Source organism: Antechinus flavipes, chromosome 4 (genome assembly GCF_016432865.1).
Source record: "Antechinus flavipes isolate AdamAnt ecotype Samford, QLD, Australia chromosome 4, AdamAnt_v2, whole genome shotgun sequence".
In the NCBI taxonomy this organism is placed as follows: Eukaryota; Metazoa; Chordata; class Mammalia; order Dasyuromorphia; family Dasyuridae; genus Antechinus; species Antechinus flavipes.
The window spans coordinates 176195054-176222220 of record NC_067401.1 but is presented as its reverse complement, the minus strand read 5'-3'; the positions used below and the strand labels follow the sequence as shown (position 1 = coordinate 176222220).

The 27167-nt window shown below is 34.3% G+C and overlaps 1 protein-coding gene across 1 annotated transcript in view; it reads right to left on the bottom strand.

The window, feature by feature from the left end:
• Positions 1–27167, bottom strand: part of DNAH9 (dynein axonemal heavy chain 9) — a 581066-nt gene that overhangs the window by 216835 nt on the left and 337064 nt on the right. The window contains exons 37-43 of the mRNA XM_051995550.1: positions 24945–25118; positions 24454–24661; positions 16789–16954; positions 14473–14575; positions 12107–12346; positions 8809–8970; positions 4448–4644 (exon numbers count right to left, since the gene is read on the bottom strand). Of these exons, the coding sequence (XP_051851510.1) occupies positions 4448–4644; positions 8809–8970; positions 12107–12346; positions 14473–14575; positions 16789–16954; positions 24454–24661; positions 24945–25118 (1250 nt within the window). The remainder of the gene's footprint in view (positions 1–4447; positions 4645–8808; positions 8971–12106; positions 12347–14472; positions 14576–16788; positions 16955–24453; positions 24662–24944; positions 25119–27167) is intronic.

The window sequence follows — 27167 nt, the reverse complement described above, 5'->3', positions numbered from 1 at the left end:
TTTCCTTGCCTGGGGCCCAGCTTTCTTTCTTTCTTTCTTTTTTTTTTTTTTCTTTTTTCTTTTTTTTTATTTACAAGATATATGCATGGGTAATTTTTCAGCATTGACAGCTGTGAAACCTTTTGTTCCAATTTTTCCTCTCTTTCCCCCTATCCCTTCCCCCAAATGGCAGGTAGACCAATACATGTTAAATATGTTAAAGTATATGTTAAATACAATATATGTATACTTGTCCATACAGTTATTTTGCTGCAAAAGAAGAATTGGACTTTGAAATAGTGTAACATTAACCTGGAAGGAAATAAAAAATCCAGCTAGCTTTCTTGAGAGCCTTTTAGACTGACCTTGGTCTCAGTGGAGAAAGTGCAGGAGGCCAGTCATCAAGACCCTGAATGAAGATGGAATGAATCTCTCTGAGTCTGAGGGCTTGAGCTCCCACCTCCAGTCTGCTTGTCTTCTCTGGTTCTATCTCCGAGCCTCTCAGTTGCCCATGAGAGCTACTAGGACCCTGAATGAAGGTGGAACGAATCTCGTCCAGTCCTTGCTGGCTGCTATGTACTGAACTAGAGAACTATTAAGCACCATGCTAAACTAGATAACCATTGTCTTTATCAATTCCACTGACTTAACACCTTGTAAGAATCCTGTTTCAGAATTCTGGCCCACAATATAACATGACTAATATAAAAAATATGCTTTCCCCTTTGATTTCTCATGTATAATTGTTGGAATCCTAGTGTTAACTCAACTTGAAACAAGGTACTAAGTAGAACTAATTGATACAATGCTTGTGTTTACACCTTTACTCATTGGAGTTCACATGTTTGGGAGATTTCAGGGTTTAGTATGAGATATCCAAATTCACACCTCCCTTGAAGCTCTTAGGGCCAGAGAGCACTCTGGAAAGAAATCCATAATCCCTCTCTCTCATATCCCACAATTCCTCTCTCTCATATATAAGAAACAGATAGAATCTCTCAGACTGAATTACACGGGGAGTGGAGCTGAATTTAGATTGAGAAGGGAGCATCAAGTGAGTTCATCCAAAAGCTCTCTCCGAGTGAGGAGTTTTACTTCGGAACATTGACTAGGGTCGGAGAGGAGCACTCTGGGAGATTGAGAGCCAGAAACCCTCTCTCAGAGGCAAGACAGATTCAATTGGTGCTGGCTCTGGAGGCTGAAAAAAGCAGAGGCAGAAGCAAAGGGCAAAGCTGCAAGAGCTCTTAGAACCAAAGAGAGAGAGAGGCCTCTAAGAAAAGCTATTGAGGCTATATTGGAGATTGAGAGTCAGAAGCACTCTCTCCGAGGCCAGAGAGATCCATTCCATTTTCCACTTGGCTGGCTGGAGGACTGAAGGACAAACCTTTGGATTTGGAGACATTTGGAGGGAGCTCTTAGAACCAAGCAGAGAGATAGGCCTTTCAACTAACCGGGCTATTTTGGAAGGAGAAAATAAACGTTTGCATTTTATCACCTGGCTGCGTTTTGGGTGATTATTACTTTCAACACAATTAAGTCTGCCTCCAGAAAACATCTCCGAGAAACCTCCTTTCTCCCCCAGAGAGAATCATCACATATTATATTTTAAAGAAGAACAAGAACACCACATATAATTGATACATTTTTTGTCTTCTCAATGGGAGGGAGAAAACTGGAGGGAGAAAGAAAACCTGGAACTCAAATTTTAAAAAATAAAAAATAAATAACTTAAAATTTAAAAAGTCATATTCCTAATGCTCCTGTTGGTTCTTTGACTACAGTGGGGCAAAACCAACAAAGTAGAGATACACAGAGCACAGACTCAGATCAGAAAACTTTGAAATACTCTGCATTTCCGATGAATATAAATGTGACATATAAAAGGAAAAAAAAAAGATGTGAGGTTATAAAGAAGCAAAGGAAAAGGCAACATTAGGAAATGACTAGTTGAAAGCACTGAAAAAATCAGAAATTAGAAATTCAATGATCTGGGGGGGAAAGTAACTAAATAGAAAAATACAATTGTGCTTTTGAGCACAGAATATAAATGCAATTTTGAAAATAAGAACATGGAATATGGCAAACAATAGCAAAAAAAAGAAAAGCTCTTATCAAAGAGCAGAAAGAACACACAAAAAAATCAAAGGCTGGAGATCTTAAAGAATTATCAAGAGGGCAACAAAATTAGAATGACTACTTTTGTTGATCCATCAAATGACTACTTTTGTTGATCCATGAATTCCTTCTAAAAACTAAAAAAAAAAAAAAAAAAAAAAAAAAATCAATTGCTTTAGCCTTTAATCCAAAGAATTTCTGAGTATTCATCTCAAGGACTTTTTTTGGTGGCCTGGAATCTGTTTTGTTTTTAAGATTTAGATTTGTGATTTCATTAACGTGGACATAGATGTACTGGTGCAGATGAGTAATCTGTCTACAACAGTCCAAGAAAGTTGCCTGGGTCATTGAGAGGTTAAGCCCATAGTCATACATAGACTAAGGTGCCTAAATTCAATTCACCATATCCTACTGTTGATTACTCCTTTGGTTCATTCAAAATCATCATTGTTTCATCAAAACCAACCATCTATTTTTAATGTTTAAATGGATTTCATTTTTAGAAAACTACAACAACAAAGGAGTCAAGTCTAGTGAATAAAATGAATAGGTGAACTAGATTTTATCAGATTATATATATGTAGGTGTGTATAAAAATATATGCATATATACTTATACAATAAACAAAAGGATCTTTCTTGTGTGGCCTCCAAATGATGTTAGTCATAGAATCCCAAAATGTATGAGCTAGAAGGTACTTCAGTAAATTCCTAGTCTAATCCCATTATTTTATAGATGATAAAACTAGGACTTTAGGTATGAGATACTTGTCCAGGTCATACAGATAGTAGGTGGCAAAACTAGGACCAGAAGGTGCATGCATAAATTTTGGTAAATTTGCTTTAAAATAATACAAATGATGCTTCAAACTCAGTCATTATTACATAATCATGTCTCACATAACAAGTATTTAACTAGCTATCTCTAGTCCTTTTGTTACAAAACCATAATTATTTATTCAATTTATTATGGCTATATATTTATTTAAGCATCTCCAAGGGAGGGAGGATATTTTCCAATTCTTTTTTAAACGTTGGGAGTACAGTTTGTGCATTCGGTATATGTTGTCTGGAAAATATTCAGTTATTTTCATTAATTCCTTGGGACAAGGTTACAAGACTCCTTTCCATGGCCTGGTTATATAAATGTAGGCAGTAGGATTTTGTAATGGGCTGAGGCTTGAGTTGATGCACTGAGGTCCCAAGCACATGAGGCTAAATAGTAATTGGACCATACTCTATTAATATATCAGCTTGGAGAAAGGATGGCCCCCGCCCACTCTTTGTGCAAGTCCTGATGTGTTGTATAGGAAATGACGATTCTGGTGGGTGGAGGCAGGGGAGTGAAAAAGGAAGGGGAAGAGAGCTCAGATCTCTCCCTCTTGTTGCTCTTCTTCTTTTTGCTTTTGCTGCTTTTGACAACTTTTCTGTTTGTTTTCTCTTCTTCTTTTTGCTGAGGCATAGGCAGTTGGGGTTAAGTGACTTGCCCATGGTCACATAACCAGAATTGTTAAGTGTCTGAGGCTGGATTTGAACTCAGGTCCTCCTGACTTCAGGGCTGGTGGTCTATCCACTGAGCCATCTCCTCCACAGCGAGAGATTTGAACTCTCTTTCCCTTCCTTTTTCACTCCCCTGCCTCCATCCACCAGAATCGTCATTTCCTATACAACACATCAGGACTTGCACAAAGAGTGGGCGGGGGCCATTCTTTCTCCAAGCTGATATATTAATAGAGTATGGTCCAATTACTATTTAGCCTCATGTGCTTGGGACCTCAGTGCATCAACTCAAGCCTCAGCCCATTACAGGATTTAGCAAAAAGTTGGGCAGAGAAAAATACAATGGAACATGTACTTGGTGCTTCAATTTTTTCTATGATTCTGAATATGGGTTTCTGCACTCCAGCATGATTTTTCCCAAGGATTGTGGAAGAAGTAGGTGGAAAAAGTAATGAATTTGGATAGGATCAATTCTTCTTCCATCCTAGAGCTCTCAGGAATCCAAGAAAGAAAAATAGAAAAGAGGACCAAGCAAGCATTCTGCAGTGCCAGGGCTATGGATACAATATAAGTAAAACCTTTAGCAAATACCAAAATTTCCCTTTTATTTAATGAGAAAGGGATGCCAGCTTCTCCAGGATCTTTTCATATTATGCCATCTGTATATAATTGTATTCCCTCCAGGACATGAGTGAAGTCCCCCACAGTCCAAAGCCAAGAATAATATAATAGCATTGCTAGTAGTGATTTTGGCTGTTTTCCTTTATTTTTTATAAAATCTTGCCAAACGCCCAAATAGAGACTTTGAAACTGTGAAGTGAAGGAAGGAAACAACACAACAGAAATATACTCACACATGGCACATGGCATCCTCAAAGAGAACCAGGTTCATCACTTTGTTGATTTCATTGTGGCTCTCTAAGGCTTCCACCAGGATTTGGGTCAGAAGTTCCCATGTCTTCACTGGCATATATTTGGGCTCACCGATACCATGTGCAAAATGGCAGTATATGTTCAGTCTCTTGGTTTCCTCCAGAGTTCTGTCCATATCCTATTAATAAGACACAAAACCCAGGATCCTCTTTTACTAATTTCCAAGGAACACCAACTCAGAGGCTTCACTTGTTTTTAGTTGCCAGAATTTCTTTGGAAATAGAACAGAAATGTTAATTTTTTACTGTCTCTCTTGCGTTCCTAAAAAAATAATGTTTTACAACTTTACTTATAATGTCTTTGAAATGCTATTTCATATTTTTATTCATTAGTATCCTCAAAAGTGATAGTTGTGACGGTTCTTTTTTCTAATTGGGATAGAATGTCATGCTTTTGGACTTTTGAAGATGTAACAGTCATCTTTATTTATTTGCTAGTATCTGCTAAAAGTCTTGTTAGGGACAATTCTGGAGACTGTACAACTCTGGAGAAGGTAGGTAACACAATGAATAAAGGGCCTGGAGTCAGGAAAATATGTGTTCAGATCCATATCTAACTACAGACATTTACTACTTTTTTGATCTTGCTTAGTCATTCAACTTCAATTTCTTCATCTGTAAAATGGGGTCATAATAGAACTTACCTTGCAAGATTGTTGTGAGGAAAAAAATGAGATAATTTTAAAGCACTAAGTATAGTACAGTACTTGGCACACAATAATAATTATATAAAAATTACTATTATTAATAATAATAATTAACATTATATACTCAGACTCAGATCTGAATTCTGTAGTCTGACATCTGGCAGAAAGCACCTAATTGTCTCCTTCATAGATACTCTTTTTTTTCATAGTTTCAAAAAAATGTATCATTAAAAATCATCTTGTGGAGTGGTTGGATTTGATATTTTGTGTGTGTGTGTACATATATATGTAAAATGATGGTCATTTAAAAAGCCTTAAAACATTTATAGATCATAGATTTAGAGTTACAAGTGACCTTAGAGACTACTTAATTTAACCCCCCCTTTTTTTTTTTTTATAAATAAGGTTTCCTAGAAACTTGGAGAGATATGAGTTATCCAGATTATACAGTGCAAATACAGTGTAATTCCTTTATAACAAAGCTTACTTACGGATTCAGGTATATTAAGCAGTAAAGGAATTAATAAATTTCTAATGGAGAGTTGTTACTATTTTAGGGGATGATAAGATGGAATAAAATATCTTGTTTGAGTCCAGATGCTTAAAAGATGAGACATGGAGAAAGATCATAAAGGAAATAGGGTATCCAAAATGGAAGAGCAAGTTTTCTAAGGGAAAGAACGATTCACTAACTTAAATAGTTATAAAGTCATAGACAATCAGATCTATCTAAAAGAGGGAGTCTATGTGGTTTGAAAAGAAAAAACCCACTCATTAGGATACAATTAGTTAGGATTCCAACTTCCTCAAACTAAGACATTATAGACCTAAATCTGAAAGATAAAGAGAACTCTCCAAATTGATGTCAGGGAAAATGATTATAAAACATCCTAATAAATTATGCCAGCTATTTGGAACAAAACAAAGGTTTTATAGAATAGAATGACAGTGCAGGAGTAAGTGTAAGAGAAAATTAATATATGGTTAGCCACAATAGGTTTAAATTTTAGAGAGACAGTCAAATCTAATAAGAGGGATTAGACATTTTTTAATTTGGACTCAGGAGGAAGGACTAGGACCAATGGTTGTAAAGTGGAAAGAGGCAAATTTTGGCTTGATGGAAGAAAAACTTTCTAACATTCTTTCTATTCTAAAGTGGAATGGCCTGTTTAGGGAGGTAGTGGATTTCTCCTTGCTGAAAGTTGTTAGATAAAGAAGTTTAGACAACTACTTGTGAAGTGTGAAATAAAGGGGAATATTGCTCAGTTTCATGTTATACCAGATGATCTCTGAAGTTATGACACATAATAATTTGCACATTAAGAAGCAGTGAAATGCAAAGAATGCCAGACATTTGGATTAATCCTAAATTCAATGCAATAAGAAATGTTGCTATCCTGAGAAAAACACAGGGTCCATTTAATCACTTAAAGAATGATACAACATATAGGACTAATCCTGACCAGTATTAAGCTAATTTATATTAACAAGCAATGTAAATCTGTAGTTCAGAATCTTCAGAACTACATAAAGTTTGGTCAAAATAATGTCTTCTCAGATTTTAATATATGAGCTTGGCTATGAAGAAGAAGGGTTGGCAGTTAGTCCATAAAATTTAGTTGGCACTCCCTTCACTGATGCAGATTACAATTTCTCCATATAGATGACTTAATGACTTGTTGCAGCTAAAATCAAGATAAAGGATATAGATATTGAAGGGACCTCAGAGGTCTTATATTACAACTTCCTTGTTCTATGAATAAGTAAATTGATTGCTAGCCCTTAATTTAAGTAGATGATTGGATTACATCACTTTTATACTTAAAACATTTTCTTCTTGATATTAAAGTTTTCACTTATTTTGAGACTTCAAAGTCATTTCCACATGATGAGGCATGGATTCAGATTTTAGCAAAAAAGAGTGTATATAAAGTGACATCCAAATGGACTTGGGATTAGAGGACATTTAACTTTTAGTCATTCTAAATAATTAGCTCAATTTTAAAAGCAGAATCAGAGTTGAATGGCTTCCTTTATGCAGACTGGGCAAATTTTCATGAATATTAGGACACCTGATTAAGTTTTCACATAGGGAATGAGGTATGGGGAGATGGAACTGAATCTGAAGATCTCAATTTAACTGAAAAATTTAAACTTTGAGAGGAAGTACCCATTTGTAGACCAGACTACTTAACAGTTTCTGGGTATCTGGCTAGGAAAGAATATTCACTAACCTTAAATTATTTTTTTTTAACTTTTTCTTATTCCCTCCATCTTTCCCCGCTCATCATTCCTCACCACAATAATATTTAGACTCGTTACTAATTTTTAACAAAAGTTAGCCTTTTTGAGTGACCAGCCCTCTCATCTTAATTCTTTGTAGCTGTTGTAGCATTTTACCTTGGCATTTCAAATGTTGTAAAGAACAGGATGGCAAGAAGTCTAATGATATACTAAGTATGACTTGTTCCTTTAATTCCTTGAGGATTAAAAAGAGCTAAAAGAAGAGGGTAGGAGGTAAGACTTAAGGATCTTTAGACCAAAGGTAAGAAACATGGTTAAACTGGTAGTGAAGGAAGAATGACTGGAAGCCACTGAGAATGCTACAGAATGCAGAAAGATTTTCTATTAATATATTCCCTCTTTCCACCAGTTCAATTCAAGGCTTCAGATAGAATAGTTCCTACTATAAAATGAAGGGTTCAAAAGAAGACAAAAATGACAAAGACAACCTGCTTATCTGGAATAGTTGTATTTTGTATTATGTATAATAATGTTAAATAACCATCTATTCATCTCTTTCTTTTTTCTCTCCATTCTCTATCTTGTCCCTTTACATATTCCTTCTCTTCCACCTACATAGCTATTCTTTCCTGCTTATCCTGTCTTACTTATCAAATCATATTGTAATTAAATAGTAAATATTTAACAATTACATTTAACATAATTAAATATTCTTATCATATGAAATGATGCAATGTAAAATGTGCAGACCAGGAAAACAATTTATACAATAACAATACTCTTGTAAGGATAAATACCTTTAAAAGACTTAGGAACTCTGATCCACCATGATCAACTACAATTCTAAAATTGTAAACCATGTTCTCATAGCATACATATCAGAAAAAAGGATATCTATGCAATGCTGGAAAAGAAAGGCTGTGTCCAAACTGTGGGTTGAATATAAATCTAAAAAAGCCAAGTACCCCTTTTATTAAGTATAAGGGAAACTGTATACAATTATTCATTATTAACCTACAGTTAAATTCTACCATTCAGGTGGAACAGAATGGGCTAACTCATAAAATAATGAGCCTTTCTTCTCTGCTCTCCCCATCACTGGAAGTGTTCCAGGCAAATTTGTATACACATTTATTAAGGATTTGGTAGAAGATAGCCTTGCATTATATAAGACTTCTTTTTTTATTCTAACTTTTGGTTTCTATGATTAATGCAGGGTTTACTTCGTAGGCTTAGAATTTTCAGATGGGCAATAAGATGGAAAATTGCCCTTCTCTTCCACATAGCTTCAGAATTCTCTCTTCAACCTATGGACTGGATTTAATCATTTGGTCTCACTCTCATTTGCAAAGTTATTTATCTCTTGAACATTTCATAGCAATGAATACTTACATCAAAGAAATTCTTTACTACTTCAATTTGGATTTTATCAAAGATGTCAAAATCTTTTTCTTCAACCATCTTATCCCGATATACCCTATTAGATTCATGGAGATAGAGCTTCACAAGATCTTGAGATGATTTGATACTTTCCACTGTGGAAAAGAGAATGCCCTGCAAGAATAGAATAATCATTATGCTAAAGGAACAATTAGCTTTTTAATTGTATTTCCATTCTCTGAATGCTACCTATAATATCGAGTTTTTTTTCATTTTTCATTGACTTGCATTTATTCAATAATCATCTATTAAGGAGCAACTAATATGCAAACTATAAAGGCAATATAGTATGTTAGAGGAATGCTGGCCTTAAAGCACCTGGGTTCAAACCTTATTCCTGATATAGACTTATTATGTGGTACTAGATAAATCATTTTGATTTCTCAGTATCCTGAGAGAATTTCTGAGAATATTAATTGCAGAACAATTACTGATCTGACTTGATGAAGGGAATTTCTTACAAGAGGAAAGCATAGCTTCAGGCCAGAAAAAAATAGTGCTTCGCAATGCTGTGCTGGGTACTTGAGTGAGGGTAGGGAAAAGAAATATGAAAGTAAGTAAACTATAATCCATATTCTCATGGTTCACAGTCTAATAAAGGAAGTAGGATATCAATACAAATGGAATACCAAAAAAATTAATATGAGAAATTCCCACTAAGTTCTACTGATTATGCAAAATTTGAATTGTGAAACAATGACTTAGACTTAATTTAACATACAATTCTAAACCTGATTTTATATCTAATCTATAAATTATCACCAAATAGTAGATATTTGCATTAAGACCTCTGACCTGATATAATCTTTGGGAAACACAATCAAGACTACATGTAGCTATTTTTAATCAATGTATTTTTTGAATATCCACAATATGTGGAGGTAAAACTCCCTCTTGGAAACTCTGAGGGAAGTAAATTCTGTTGCATCAGTGCTGAAGGCCCACAGATTCTTTTGACAACTGGAAAGCAGCAGCAAAGCACATACAATCCCTTAAAATAATGAATATGGGTAACAACTATAATAAATAAGCTAAGTGGTTATTTGTCCTTTATTCTTGAAGAGGATGTTGACATCAGAGAGATGATGCCGTGGCATGCATGAATTGGATTTAAATGAGGGAGGGCTATGCAAGGTCACCTGATTCACTTTCCCCTCTGAAGCCATCTTTTGTTCCTCCATTCCTTCCTTTTTTCTCTCTCTCTCCCTCTCCCTTTCCTCATTTTTCCTTCCTTCCCCTCCCCTAGTCCACATAGGGTATCATATCCTACTTATAGATGCCTTGATTGGACAATAAAATTTCAACTGCATTAAAGAGATAGGAGGAGTGATAATAGGACTGAGGTAGGGGTGGGGAGCCTTTGCATTTGTGAAACTATGCGATAAGAGGGAACAGAAATTTGCTTATAGATATCTGGAAAATATTTTAAACTCAGCATAAGAAACATTATTCAGAAGCTGATGTGTTGTTGATTTTATTCTTGAAGCATATATGCAAGAAGACATTTGAATAACTATGAAATGTTTGGTAGAGTTTGCCATAGAACTAGATAGACTAATGATAAATCAGAAAAAAAAAATATTCATTCACTAGTGTGTTTAAGGGAAGCCCTATAAAACTCTTCAATGTTAACTTGAAGCACCAACTCCCACCATTCAGGCAGAATATAATGGACTCATAAAATAATGAGCCTTCCATGACTTTATGGGACAAAGCAATGTTGAATGTGTGTGTGTGTGTGTGTGTGTGTGTGTGTGTGTGTGTGTGTGTAATTTTGTAAAAGAGAGCTTTGCACTCAGAATAAGATTAAGGAATGATAAAATGTCTTCAATTAATCAATCAATAGACATTTATTGTGTCCCTATTATGTTCAGGCACTGTGTTAGAGTGCTGGAGATGCAAAAACTGAACTATAAGAACTATCAGAGAAGATGTGTGCATATGTTTGTATATGTGCATAACATTTCTGTAGCTATATCAGGAAGGAGGGATAAAAGTAATAGCATCTAGGGGCATCAGGATAGATCTCATGCAGGAGATGCTACTTGAGGTGAGTTTGAAGGAGGTTAGGCATTCCATGAGGAAGGAGGGCAGTCTAGATATAGAGTAAGAAAATCTTGTATTTGTTGGAAAGACAGAATAAGAAAGAAGTTAGAACTAGATTGTGAACAATATTGAATGTCAAGTAAGGAATTTGATTTTATTTCATTTCCATTGGAGATGGGGGGTGGGTTGTCACCAAAGAGTTTCTGAGCAGGTTAGGGATGCTTGCAGACTTATTTTCTATAAAAATCATTCTGGCAGCTGTATGAAAGATGGAACAGAAAAGGGGTAAAACTGGAAGCAAAGAGAACATTTAAGAGAATGGGTAATAATTAGACAAAAACTATAGAATTCTAGAGTTTTCAGCAATCCTCAGAGTTGTGGGTCATATGTCCAGAGAGAAACAATTGATATATTTTTGGAGGTGCCAAAGTGGAAACAGATCTTTAGGGAGCTCACTCCAAAGATAAAATAGGTTTCAGTGATCTGCCATTAAAAAAAGACAAATGACTTTGGAATCCTCTTATTCCTTGGGACCACTTTAATTCTGTACTCTTACACAGGAAAGAATCCATTAATACATTTTTATTTTACTGAGACAATGTTCTAGAAGCAATATGACATGGTTAATTCTGGCTTTGAATTCCAGATCTGCCAGGAAGTTGCTATTTGATCTTGGGCAAGTCACTTCTTTCTGTGCCTGATGTTCCTCATTTATAAAATCAGGTATTTGGGCAAGATTTTTCCTAGTGTTCTTTCCTATTTTAATGTTTGATGATAATAAATGGTGTCCTTAAAGCTTGTTTGTATAACTCATAGGATTCCATCTGCCTATTACTGATGGCATTAACATTTCCTTTAGTAATCAATGACATAGTCATTGAGGTTCAGGTTCATTCCTTAAAACAACACCATACTTCTCCTTTCCAGAGTTTATGGGGAGGTAATGGGTATACTAGGAAAAGTACTAGGTTTGGAGTTGGGAGAGATTTAGCATCAATTTTTAATTCTAATATTTATTAGTTGTGTAACTATGGGCGTTATTTAACTTCTTTACATCTCAATTTATCAAATGTAAAAATAGAGATATCATTAACATTTACCTTACAGAACTGTTGTGATGATTAAATAAGATGAAATTTGTAAAGCACATTAATACCTATATTATGTAAATGTTAGTTATGATGAAAAAAGAAAACATACTCACTTGGAAAATATTGGAGAAGTCACGGAGATTGAAAATGTAATGGAATTTTATTGCTGTGGGGAGAAATATGGCAGCAATCTTCTGGTGGAAGGTAATGGCCAAGTTGATGAGTTGGGGGATGGACTTCAGCAGTGATGCTGGAAAGTTACCAAGTTTTAGATGCTGAGTCAAGATGGTGCTATAGATTGTAGACAACGCATCTACTCCTGGGAAGGGGAGCACAAAGATGCTAAAATGACGCTGAAAAGAAAAAGGTTGGAAGATTAGATGTTTCTTCTGTTGCCAACACAAATTCCAGACAAAGACGAAACATTTTAAGATGTTACACAACACTTTGCTAAACAAATAATGCACAATGAGAAATCTAAGGTTCTTGTTAATTACCCTTTCTTCCTAGGATACTCTCTGATTTTTGTGACTGTACTGCTGTGTTTTTCTTTCTATTTGATCTATCTTTATGTCTCCTTTGAAAGAGTACATTAGTACATTTTTATTTAACTGAGACCCTGTTCTAGAAGCAATGTGACATAGTTAAATCTGGCTTTGAATTCCAAATCTGCCAGAAAGTTGCTATTTGATCTTGGTAAGTCACTTCTTTTTTGTGCCTGATCTTCCTCATTTATAAAATCAGGTGTTTGGGCAAGATTTCTGCTAGTGTTCTTTCCTGTTTTAATGTTTGATGATAATAAATGATGTCCTTGAAGTTCTTATTTGTATAACCCATAAAATTCAATCTGTTTATTCCTACTTATTTGAGGCTTTCTATGAGCTTGTGTGTATATCAAGAGTTGTGGCATTAACATTTATTTGCTTTAGTAATTAGTGACATAGTTATTGAGGTTCAGGTTCATCCCTTAAAACAACTTCATAGTTATCCTTCCCAGAAACTATGGGGAGGAATGTGGTATACCAGGAAAAGTACTAGGCTTGAAGTTGGAAGAGACTTAGGATCAAATTTCATCTCCTTAGCTTTATTTACTCATTCATTTAAGGGACCATTTCCAGTTGTCCTGATCTATATCTTGCCACTGGACCCAAATGGCTCAGGAGGAGAGAGTTGAGGTTGGTGACTTTGTACAGCTCTCTCTCACTTAAATCCAATTTACTGGCAAGTTATGGCATCTCCTTTCTAATATAGTCCTCTTCCCAAATGAAGGACAAACAAAGAGTCATCTGGGACTTTTTTCCTCATTCATTCTTCATAACCAATCAGATGCCCCAACTCAGTGATTCTACCTTTTGAACATCAACTGCTTCCCACTGTATTTCCTCTACTTATATCATAATCACTTTCCTTCTGGCCCTTCTCACCATTGCAGTAGAATCCTAATTGATTTCCTTCTTTATAATCTTTTCTTTCTTCAATTCATACACCATACAGCTGCCAAATTAAAATGTGTAAAGCATAGGTTTTGATCATATTATTGATATAAACTGAGATCTTTTGGGGGGAAGGGTTGGAAGGGCCCTGATGTGAATTGTGTTCCCTTTCATCTATTGGGGGAAGAGTGATTCAGGGTCTCAAATACTCCTGGCCTCTGGAAGGGGCCACACCCATTCATGATAAATAATCTCATTCAATTGGATTTCTAGTCCAGGGGCATAATCTATTGAATCAAAAAATTAGCCCTTTTTCTCCTCAGCCTCAAATCTCAGAAGGCTAATAAAAGGCAACTCTGAACCCCGAATCTTTGCTAATTCCTGATCAGGAAGGCCTACCCTTCTGGATTTAGCCCACTGATAAAGATATTTTCTTCTCAGTGTCAATTCATCTTTGCAAAAATTATCCTAACAGGATTCTTTTCCCACCAAGACAGCTGTGTTCTTAATGTAAATAAATCCCCTTTTGTCACAAACTTCGGGTTTGCGAATTCTTTCACAAAGAATGTGCTACCTCGACCAGGGGGGATCTCTTACCCCCAGTTCTCACACCTCATCATTATTACCTTGCTCAAAAACCTCCTGCCATTCTCTACTACAGCTAGGACAAAATATATGCTCATTTCTTGGGCCTTTAAAACTCTTTACAATTTTGCTCCAGCTTATTTTTCAGGCTAATCACATATTACATACTTTTTGTTCCTGCCACATTAGCTCTGTACACAATATTCTGTCTCCCATTTCCATGCCTTTGCATAGACTTTCTCCCATTTCAAAACTCAGGTCAAATGCTAACTCCTAAAGTAGCTTTTTTGATTCTGTTATTAGTACTCCCAGTCTCATCACTTTTAGTTTTTTGCATATATCTTGAATTTATTTACCTGGGAACATGTTGTTCCCCATCCCTCTCCTTTCACTAGTAAATTATAAGCTTTTTTGAGGGAGAAATTATTTCACCTTTGTATTTGTAACCCCCAGATTGGTACCTGTAGCCGAGGATTAATGGTGAAGCTTCCAGCTGTGGGGTTCATGCAGGCCACATATTGCACATTTATGATTTCCTTAAGAAACAGTTTATTCCTGTCATACCTGTGACATTAAAGCATGAATGTCAATAGAAAGTATGAAGGAGTTTTGAACTCTCAGGTGAATTTTGTTCATTCAAACATTGTCTCTTTAAGAATGTGGACAAGACAAATATTATTTACCTAAATTTTAACAAATTTGACAGGTTCTCTTTCAATTCTTATGGAATCATAGAGATGAAGTCAAAACAACAACATAGTTAAGTGGATTCATGCTTTGGTAGTGTAAATATTTAACATTGTTATGAATATCTTGAAGAAAGGAATAGATGGAATGCATATGAAATTTGCAGATGATACAATGCTAATATATAGAAATAGGAGTTAAGGTTAAAAGTTATCTTAAGCTAGAACACTGAGCAGAATCTAATAAGATGAAATATAATAAATGACTACAATGTCTTATACTTCAGTTAAAAAATCAGCTTTACAAATAAAAGAATATGTGTCTGGTTAGAATTTAATAAAAAAAATTGGAAGTTATAGCAAATTGTAAACTTAATATGAATCATCTATAAAATGGTGGCTAAAAGCAAAGAGAAATTCATCTTAGGCAACTTTAAGAGAGAGACATAATGTTTGATACAAGAAAGGTGGGAATCTTGTCATGACACACAGGATCAGTTAAAGGAGCTAGAAGAATTTTATCTGTACAAGAGATGACTTAGGGGAGATATGAAAGTTGACTTCAAATGGCTGAAGGAATACCACATGGAAGAGGGATTAGGTTTTTAGCATGAGACTAGAACTGGATGAAATTTAAAAAAATATATAGTTTAGGCTTGTTACAAGAAAAAATCAACTTACTAATAGTTATTCAAAAGCATAGTGTGCTAGCTTAGGAGGCAGAGAATTTTACTTTTATGAAGTGTTCCTCTACAAATTCGTGTTTCTCTTTCTCACTGTGGCATGGAAATGGTTTTGGAGACTCTGGATTCTTGAAGGCAATGCCAGTGAGTCATAAGCTTTAGTAGGTTCTGCCATACTAGTCTTGATAAATGATCAAAAATGATCTTGATAACAGAATACATTTATTTTCTAGGGGCCAAGTTTATTAAGTATGGAGAGGCACATCACCTAGTGATCATTTCTCCCCCTTCTTTTTGTCATGATAACACAAAATAAAGAAAAAATTTAAACTGATTTTGCAGTGATTATATAAGAGTGGTGGGAAAGCTGTGTTTTTCCTTTGAGACTTTGCTTATGAGTGTTTTGGAGTTATTTTCTTATCCTGGTTTTGTGTTGGACATCCTTAGAAACATAATAGTTCTTTATTGTGGGAGTCATTTTTGTTTGTTTTTTGTTTGTTTACTTTTTCCTACAACCTTACTTCCTAAGGGATTGTGGGTTAGATCTACACTCTCTGCAATTCTGGAAGGGTATGATGTTGATTTATATTTCCCAGAGTCCAATTGCTGCTGTCTTCAGGTATTGATTCCTGTTTTTTTTTTTTTTTTCCCAAGGATCACAGTGGTGGCTTGACTCAGTGAGTTGTAAACTTTTAGCATGCTTCAGATCTAATGATTACAACCCATATTTATCTTCCCCTTTCTAAAATCCTATAGAGAATATAGTCTATACTACTTATATTGGCAATTTATTAGCAAGTATATCTTGCATCATTGCTTTACTATATATGTCTTATTTCCCTGACTTAAGTTCTTAGAGGGCCAGGACATTCCATGAAACAATAATTTGCTCAAATCATGCTTTCAACAAAAAAAATCAAGGATACATAAATGAAAGAGAAATTTTCTTTCTTAAAAGGCTGATTCAGACAATGGGAAGGCAGAACAGCAAGAGAAATCACTCCTTCATGGCTGACCATAACTATCAAACCTCAAAACTTAAGCCTCTACAGAAATCACTAATCTTTTCCATCTGACAAGGTGAAGCCTGTTACTCAATAAAAATCATGCCGTTATAAGCTGAATATAACCTTTAAGGATATTTCCTCAATTTTATGCTACTAAAAGGTGAATTTTTTAATGTCAGTTCCCAAACTTGAATAGGAGGAACATGTTTTCAGAAATAAGGAATACAAAAGAAATATAATCAAACTCTCTAAGGGATTCCTAATTACCAAGAAGTGAGACAAAATTTATAACCTCAAATATAAACTATTGTAACACACCTGTACACTTCACATCCCATCTTTTCCTCAAACCTCATTTAATGCATCTTGTCAGTATCTCAATATTATATCTCAGTTCTTACCAGTGTCCATAGTCCATATATTGCCTGATGAGTGTGTGTGGTTGCACTGTTCCATATGCATCTACCTCAGGCATGTTCATGTCATCAATGAAATAGATAAGTTTCTTGGTGCCAGGTGGACCATAATTTCTGCCAGCTTTCTTGTCCAGAGGCTTCTCTAAGACAGCTATTAAGACAACCAGACAGAGAAGACAACTAAGAACTCAAATATCACCTGTGAATCAGTCAAGGGAACATAAATGTCAGTTCTTAGCACCAAATTTGATGGCCATGAGAACGCTGCTTAATCTTTCTGGGTTTCAGTAATGTAAAAGAAGTGGGCTACACTTAGTATATTTATTTTTAAATTCAAATTTATTTTATTTTCAGTTCTGAATTTTCTCCCTCTCTCCTCCTCCATTCATTGAGAAGGCAACCCCCCCAAAAAAACAAAGCCAAAAAATCCTCAAAAGCCCAACACCCAACAAACACATCAAAACCCATAACAAATATGTACAGTCATGCAAAATAGACCTAATTAATTTCTAAGGTCTCTTCAATTATAAAATTCCATTATCTTTTAACTCTGAACTATCCACAGTTCCGAAATCCTCTGTCCTCTTGTTTTATTGTTTTGCCAAACTTGAATTACTTTCATCATATACCTCATTTCCTTCTATTCATGTTGTTATTATCCTTTGTACTCAAAGAGGATCAAAATGATATCACCATGTTAGTCAACATGAGCTCAGAATACTCTGCCATAAGTCAGACACAAATAATCCCTACGAACATTTAGGGTAGCTTTTGTAATTTTTTGCATCTCCTGTTTCTTTTGGGCTAATTCAATTCTGCTTTGTTTATGGTAGAAAACAACAGCATGAAACTGTGCTAATTAGATTTACTACAGATTTGTGTTATCTTTACCAAAAAATTGAGATCATTTGCTGAGCTCTTCTTCCTTCACATCATCTCCTATTCTCCTAAAATTCTCCCCTTTCTCTTCTCTCATCAAGACTAAACTCTCTATGTGCACTCTTGTTCCCATCCCTTTCTGTCTTCTCCAATATCATTTCCACTCTCTATCTTCAGGCTTCTTCCTTGTCGCCTATTATATGTCCATGAATACCTCATTCTATCTCTTCTTGCTATTGTCCTATATCTCTTTTCACATTTATGACTAAATTCCTGTAGAAAGCCACTTATAGTAGGATCATTAACTGCATATCCTCTTACTTGATTCTACAATATGGTTTCTGATCTCATCATTAAAATGAAACTATCCTCTTCAAAGTTGTCAATGGTTTCTTAATTGCTAAATTGATTTTCTCAATCCTGATCTTTACCTGTCTGTAGCATTTGATAATAGTGATCACCTTCTCCTCCTGGATATTCTTTCTCCTTCTAGATTTTCATGACACCGCTCTATTCTGCTTCACCTCCTATCCAATTAGTGCTTTGTTAGATTTTCATCCGTGTCAAATCCATTAACCATGGGTATACTTCAAAGCTCTGTCCTGGTCCTTTTTCTGTTTCCATCTCTATCTGTACTACAGATTTTTACCAAATGTAATGGACAAGTGTTAATTCTTTTAGTCTATAAATCTTGGTGATCTCATTAGGTCCCATGGGTTCAATCATTGAAATTGATTATTCCCAAATCTCATCTCCCTAGCTTTAGTTTCTCTCCAAATTCCAATTTCACATCACCAATTTTTGAGTTATATCTTGAATCAGATATTCCTTAGACATCTCAAATTTAGTATGGCCAAAACAACATAATAAGGCAGCTTTCTTCTAATAAAAACAAAACAAAAACCATAAACCTTCTCATATTAAAAACATCTAATATATATATACAGTATATATATATGTGTATATATATGTGTGTGTGTGTGTATATATATATGGGCAACACCATCTACCTAGTTACTCACACTTCAAACCTCTGTCTTTTTTTTTTACCTCTTTGGTTATTTTCTCTAATATCTTGTCAAGTCTTATTTCTACCTTCAAAACATCTTGTTCCCTTTTCTCCACTGATACAGCTAACATGATAGTTCAGGTCCTCACTGACTCTTCCCCAGATTATTACAATAAACTTTTAATTCTTTTCTCATGCCTAGCACTATTCCAATCCATCTTTCATTCAATTTTCAAAGATATTTTCCTAATATATAAGGTCAGGCTAGTAGAGAGATAGAGGTCAACTCTCTATTCCATAAACTCCATTGATTCCCTTTTATCTCCAACATTAAACATAGAGTCCTCTATTTGACATTTATACTTATTCACAATCTGGACATTTCCTACTTTTCAAATGTTCTTACACTTTAGTTTCTTCCACTTACTCTATAGCCTAGTTAACTGGCCTATTTTCTGTTCCCTGATTATGCCTTTATACTGGCTGTCCTCCATAGGATCTAACTAACTCAGTTCTCTCTCTCTGTCTCTCTCTGTCTCTCTGTCTCTCTCTGTCTCTGTCTCTGTCTCTCTCTGTCTCTCTCTCTCTCTCTTTCTCACCCCACTCTCCCTTCCCTCCTCTCTTTCTCTCTCTTTCCCTTTCCTATATCTCTTAGCTTTCCTGAGTTAATTAAAGACTCAAGTATTACCTTCTGAAAGAGCTCTTATTTTGGTTCCCCCAGCTATTAATATCTTTCCCTTTTAGGTTATCATCTAATTCATATACAGATATGTATACATAATATATATATCTATATCTGTATATATGTATGTATATCAGTATGTATAAGCATATGTATGTATTCTTAGCTATTTACATATTGTCTCCTCCTATTAGAATATGAATTCTTCTCTTTGAATCCTCAGTTCTTAGCAGTTACTGGTATATAACAGCTGATGAATAAATGCTTGTTTGAATGACTGAGTTAATATAAGTCCTCAGGGAAAATTTTAAGTTGAACTTTGATCTCTATCAAGCAAATATAAAGAATAAAAATCCATAGTGTCATTTATGAAAGTACCTTTAGTTTCTTGGATTGCTTATAAAATGAAGAACTGGTGTCCCAGAATAAGTGTTGGTTTTATTGTAGATATTACTGTCAAAGTAGTAATTTTATTAGCGTTTTGGACTTGGTAGAAGGGCAAATAGACACCTTTGTGATTTTCCAGATTTTTATCAGAAGTTGTATTAAAAAATCATTCATCATTATTTCTCTTGCCTACTCACCTTTGATTACCCCCAACCTTTTTTGTTCCCAAGCAAAGTAATACTTTCATATTCTGAAGAGAAAATATAAAAGCACATTGTAGTTTTTTAAATTACAGAATCAGAAAGAATGAACATAACAAGGTAATGTTCTAGTCTGGGCAAAAAATTTTTAAATAGAGTACAAGTATTTTTTATCAATAAAATAATTAAAGATTTATAGACTAAAAGAATCAACACTTGTCCATTACATTTGGTAAAAATCTATTTGATTTCTTCTCTACAGAAGCCTGTACACAAGGGGAAAATGGCAAGAGACATATATTTGAAGGTGACAGGTTGAAAAGATAAGCTCCTCCAAGAAGCCAAAATATTCTAATATTCTGGTATTGAGTTAAATTAAGTGTTTCAAATGTGAATATAATTAGCATTTAATTATGATAAAATAGCAACCAATTAATCATTCAACACTTTCTGCCAACTCCAATTCCTAACAGATTTAATATATACATAAGAGATCTGTCAGATTGAAATATATCAGCTTGATGAATGCAATTCTTTTTTAATAAAGGAGAATATTTTCTTGAAAGGATTTGTTTATTTCTCAAGGCAATGGTATTCAAATCAACCTTTGGAATTAAGAAATGACTATAATTTGGGTTGATTAAGCTCTATTCTTCTAAGAGAAAAGCCTGTGAGAAGTGGCCTTGGAGCACAATTTTGTTATTGTTGATATTCAGTCTTTTCAGATTCTTTGTGACCCCATTTTGGGGGTTTCTTGACAAAGATACTGGAGTGGCTTGAGTTTCCTTCTCTAACTCCTTTTACAGATGAGGAAACAGGGTTAAGTGACTTGTCCAGAATGACACACAAGTGTCTCAAGCTAGATTTGAACTCAGGTTCCTGAGTTCAGGTCCACCATTGTATCCATGTACCCTGGAGTCAACTAAAAAAAATAGGAGTCCTGGAAGATAATAGATTCTAATCCTTCCAATATTAAATGAGCTTTTAAAATTAAAGATTGGACATTTCATAAATGGAACAACTAGATATACTACAATTTCAGGACTAGATGAATGTGGAAGACTCTGAATAGATAGTATGATTATCAATATGAACCACTTCTATTCACCACTCCCACTCCAGTTTTGCAAATGCAAAATGGCTTATGAAAATTAGACTGGCAATTTGAAGTCATGGAATAAGCAGAAATCCAATAAGATATGCCATACTGGCCTCACTTATACTATCAATTAGAAATTGAGGGAAGGCTCATCATTTGGGGAATGAATAAGCTGTTTTATGTGTCTGGGAATATTATTCTGTGGAAAATGATGAGCAGAATGCTCTCAGAAAAAAACAGGAAAGTCTTACATGAACTCAAGTAAAGTGAAATATACTGTAGCTATGATAGCAATATTGTAGGATGATCAGCTGTAAATGACTTTGCTATTCTCAATAATACAATGATCTACAACTACTCTAAAGTAATTATGATGAAAAATCCTATCCATACCCAGAGAAGAAACTGATTGTGTTTGAATACAGGTTGAAGCATATTCTCGGTCTCTCTCTGTCTCTGTTTCTGTGTTTCTGTCACTTTTTCTCTCTGTTTCTCTCTGTCTCTCTCTTTCTATTTCTCACTCTCTCCCTTTATCATTCTCTCTTCCCCCTCAAAATGATGGGGGAATCTATGTTTTCTTTTATAACATGACTTTTATGGAAATGTTCTGCATAACTTCACATGTGGTTTCTTAATTAGGGGGAATAAGGGAGTGAACATGGAACTCAAAAATTTTAAAAACAAATGTTAAAAAAAACTTGTTTCAAATGTACTGGGGAAAATATTAAATAAAAACATTTTAAAAAGAATTAATTTCAAATCAATAAAATGAACTGCCTACCAAAACCCTTAAAGTATTATATAATTGTCAATTGTTATTATTATTATTATTGCAAGTTTATTTCTTTTCTCCTCAACTGGACTAAATTGCTTTATGATAGGTACCATGCCCAATATATCTTTGTATTTCCTACAATGACTATCACAATGCTTTGTATATACAGCATAATAAATATCTGTTATTTTGATATTAGTTTATGCTATCTCCTGTTTTGAAGAAATAATAATCTGAGATAATTTGAATATCTTGTTGGTGCAGAAGGCTTAAGGAGATAACTTCTCAAAGCTCTACCTGATGCTAAGATTATCTTATAGAGGTTACTGAGAAAATATTTCTTACAAAGTTAGAAACATGAGGTCACCACTGTTTAATGTAGAGAGAGTGTTTATTTCATTCAAAAATGCTTATTGAATAAATGAATAATATATTAGAGATTACAGTTGATGTTATAGCTGATCATTAAATATTCAAGTATTAATTATCAAGTCAATAAGTTACCCAATCCTTTTGTTTTTCCTTTTTTCTCTTTCAGTCTTTTATCCTTTTTGCTACTTGCCAGTCAAATGACAGGCAGAGAAAATAAAAAAAAGGAGCTGTATTTAATGTTATTTATTGTCAATCATTGTTGTGAGAGGCTGAATAGAATATGACTAACTTTAAAATAGTGGAATATTCATTTTTTTAGTAATCTTGTGGATAGAACGTTTCACCTAGGATTGGGAAGACCTGAGTTCAAATATTATTTCTGATACTTATTATCTGTTTTTCATGACCAGGTCAACTTCTCTTGAGTCTCAGATTCCTTATCTGTAAGATGGGAATAAAGTTTGTATTCTTACTCCCTAATACTGATGTAAAACACAAATGATACAAAGCATTGCACAAAACTTAAAGCACTGGTTAAAGATTTTATTATAATAATCCTTGAGAAAATGTCTTTGTTATTCATTTCCTAGGCAAAGAGGAAGAAATCAGAGGAGAGAAAAAAGGAGAAACTGAAGATCTGGAGAGAACTGAGGGAATAATTAATAGAGAAAATAGAGGAGAGCTGAATCAAAAGAACATTTTAAGGATTTAGACAGAAAGATTATAGGAAACATTCCCTCTAAGACTGCAGAAATGGAAGAATGGGTGTTGTAACTTAGAAGATCAAAAAGATGTTGATCTTTTAAGTTAAATAAAATGAAGAGGCAAGGGGATAGAACTGAGTTATATAGAAATGACAAAGAGTAAGAAGAGCTCCTATAGGGAATCAAGAAGAGAGTAATAAAATATAGACAAACAACTAACATTAGTCCGCATAAATATGTAATGGGCTAAATGAGTACAGCTTTTTCAACATCATTCATATTTTTATTAAGTTGAACATTTATTAATCTCTTAGTATGTACCAGATACTGTATTAAGGGGGGAGGAGGCAAAAATAGTCCCTATCTTCAAGAACCTTACATTCTAATAAAAGATACCACACAAATTTTATCTAGCAAATAACTAGGCACATACAAGATGTATACAGTGTAGATGGAAGATAATTTCAGAAATTAATGGAAGAATGTTTGGGCTAGCTTTCTGGAAGTCCTCTGGAAGGGTCTTGATCTCAGCAGGATAGACATCATGAGAATGGACAAGAATAGAGACTAAAGTCTTTATTGTCTCTTACACAGTCTGTGTCTGTCATAGTCTGACCCAGTTTCATCCAGCAATCTGCCAATCTGCTAGTCTCATCCAGTCTCCCTCTGAGTCTGACTTCATCTTGGTTTAAATACCCTATTACAATAATATCATTACAGTATACTGAGTATGTGTGAACTAGAGAACCATTACATCACCATGCTAGTATATGTATACTAGAGAACCATTATCTCATCAATTCCACTGAGTTAACACCTTGTTTCAAGTATACTTCTCCAAAGTTCCTGCCCTCTACAAGTAGGAACTGGTGGTCTCAAGAATGACCACCTATAGAAAGAGACATTAAACATGAGTCTTGGAGAAAGTCAGGGAAGCTTAGAGGAAGAGAGGAGGAGGAACTATATTCCAGGCATAAGTGACCAAAGGAGAGAAGATGAGAGATGTGACGAGGAATTATATGATGAATGCCATACAAGAAGTATGCACAAAGTTTTGTGTGCATGAAGACAGAAGTGATCACTTTTGCTTGATGAAGGTTATCAATTTAATTTCAGTTTCATTTTTTTACCATCATGAAGAGGCTAAATTACAACTTGGCTAAATGTTCATACATATTTGTATTTGTCAAACACAGTGGAGAATATCTAACATTGAAGAATGGTGTAAATTATTTCTTAATTTTCCTTACTTATTTTTGATAGAATCTCTTTAGTTTTTATCTTTTAAGCTTTAAGCGGAGATGGAGAAAGAGAAAAATAAGAATTGTAGAAGGAAATGACATTGAAAGATATAGAATAAAGGGGAGTTGAGAGAAAAGAGATGAGAAAAGAAAGATTAACCCTGGAGAATAAAGCAAAGATATGCATTTTATGTTCTAGATATGTAGTTAATGTAACTACATATTTAAATTTAATTTAAATTAATTTAAATTAGATGGAAAAGCCAATACTTTTTATTTTACTTCCTTTTGCTTTCTATTACCTTGTAGCATTGCAGATGTTGTGTAATAATTGAATGGGACATTCTTCACCATGTATTCATCTGCATCTAGGGAGGACAATTTTGCCCCTACTAGCACAGACTTCCCAGTGCCTGCATTCCCCACCAGCATGATAGGTCGTTGGTGTTCTAGGAGCTTCTCCATGAAATAGCACACACGAATGGTCTCAACAGTGTGTACCAGACAGGCCTGAAACATAAGAAAGAAGAATACTTTCACTTTATTACTTTACTAAAAAATACCCTCAAAAATGTATAAATGGTGGGGAATTTCATTGGCTGGGAGAAGAGCCACTTTCTTTCCTGATTTTTAGAGGGATTTCCCTGGAGTCACAGGAACAGGGTTCTATTGAAAATGTGATGGGGAAATCCTCAGTTCCTAGAGGGTCAAAATCTAAATGATATCTAAAGCTAGGGTACCTATAATATCTTGTAAAAAATTATATTAATAATATCTACTTACTCACACTTACCTGTAAAGGTAGGTCTGGGTCAAATTCAAATTTGGGAATGAGTTTGGACCAGGGTTCAAATTTCTTTGTTTCTGGATCTATGTAAAAGTCAAATATGGTTCCCTGGGAAGGAAACTTGATAGTCTTGAATTTAGTTATCCACCATTTACTGAACTCCATTCTGTAATCCACAAGCTGTAAAGACAAATGTATCATGAACAAGATTTAAGAGACTAAGAAAGATGATAATAGCCTGAATTGGCACCATAGAATGAAGAAGAGTCAGTGCCAGCGATCATAAAGTCATCTTGATTGAAGAGTGTCACCAAACTAATTAAAATGGACTAAACTATTTGGTTCTAGACACCAGCTGTGGGAACCTGAGCAAGTCATTCAATCTTTGTTTTCTCCAAAAAAGTAGGCCAAATCTATCTAGGAAGGATGATGAGCATTAAACCACACATTTCTTTCTTGCAAAGTCTTGGCCGTGAAAAAGAAACCTTGAAACTAGACTTTGTGTAAATGTCAATCTCTGAGTTGAAAATTTAAATTTACTAAAAGTTTCTCCCCAAAATATTATTTTTCTATTTTTACAATTTTTTTCTTTTTAAAATTTTGAGTTCTAAATTTTCTTCTTTCTTTCTACTCTCTCCCCCATTTCATGAGAAAGCAAGCAATAAAATATTAACTATACATGTCAAATCATGCAAAACATTTTCATATTAGCTACACTGTGCAAAAAAAATTAATGAAAACAAAAAAAAGTGAGAAAATTATACTTCAAATTACACACCAAATTTTAGAGTTTTCTCTTCTGAAGTGGATATCATGTTTTCTTCATGAGTCCTTTGGAATGATCTTAATTTAATTGTATTGAACAGAGCAGCTAAGTTCCAATAGGTTTTGCCATGTTTTCCTAAAATCATCGTTTTCTTTATCATTTCTTTCATCCTTTTTTATAGGACAATACTATTACATCATGATACTAAGCTACAACTTGTTCAGCTAATTAACATCATTGGTCAATTGTGTCTGCTACCTCTTTATGATCCTTGTAAATCATACAGTCTATGTTTTATTTTTCTTTTTGGCAAGGATCCTGGAGTGGTGTGCCATTTTCTTTTGTAACAGTTTATGGCAAACAGAGATTAAGTGACTTGCTGAAAGTCACACAACCACTGTCTGAGGCTGGATTTGAACTCAGATCTTTCTGACTCCAAGCTTATTGCTCTATATACTAGCTGCTCAAATCTCTTCCTTAATTTTCCCTTCACTGTAAAAACTTCTTTGTGTTCATTCTCTATATGAAAGAAACTTCACCATTTTACCTCTCCCTTTCTTCTTCTCCCACTTCATTCCTATATCTCATTCCTTTCTCACTGTTTCCAATATTTTCTGCTTGACATGAGAATTCTGAAATTTGGCTCACATTCCAAAGAATTTTCATTTTATGATTTTTTTTCAGGAGACAATTAGTGGATTCTTTCAATTCCTATTTTATCTACTATTATCTACTATTTAAAGCATTTTTCCTCGATTGTTTCTTGAAATATAATGTTTAGGTTTGTTTCTCTTTTTTGATCATGAGTTTCAGGTACCCAAGTAATTATTAAATTATTTCTCACTGATTTTTTCTCGATTTGAGTTTTTATATTTTACATTTTATTCTATTTTGTCATTCTTTTGACTTTGTTTTATTGGTTTTTGATGCCTAATATAGTCATCAGTTTTCATTTACTCAACTCTAATTTTTGAGGAATTATTTTCTTCAGTGAGCTTTGTATTTCTTTTTCCATTTGGTCAAGTTTGCTTTTAAAGGAGTTTTTCAATGAATTCTTGTGCCACTAACCATTTGGTCAATTCTGAGTTTTTGTTTGTTTATTTGTTTTTATCTCTTTAACCTAGCTATTAATTCTTTTTCATAATTTTTTTGTATCAGATTAATTTTTAAAATTCCTTCTATTACTCATCTTTTTATTTTACTGTTCCAGGAATTCTTACTGGGCTTGGATCCAACTAGAATTTATCTCTGAGGTTTTGTTTGTAGCTGTGTTTATCTTATTATCTTGTTCTGAATTTATCTTGTTCTTTCCTGCTTTACTGCAATAACTTTTTGAGATCAAGTTCTTTTTTGTTTGTTTGTTTGCTAATTTTCCCAGTGTATTTCTTGACTTTAAATTTTATGCTGAAGTGGGTTCTGCTTAACTGAAGGTAGTGAACCATTGTCTCATTCAAGCTTAAGAT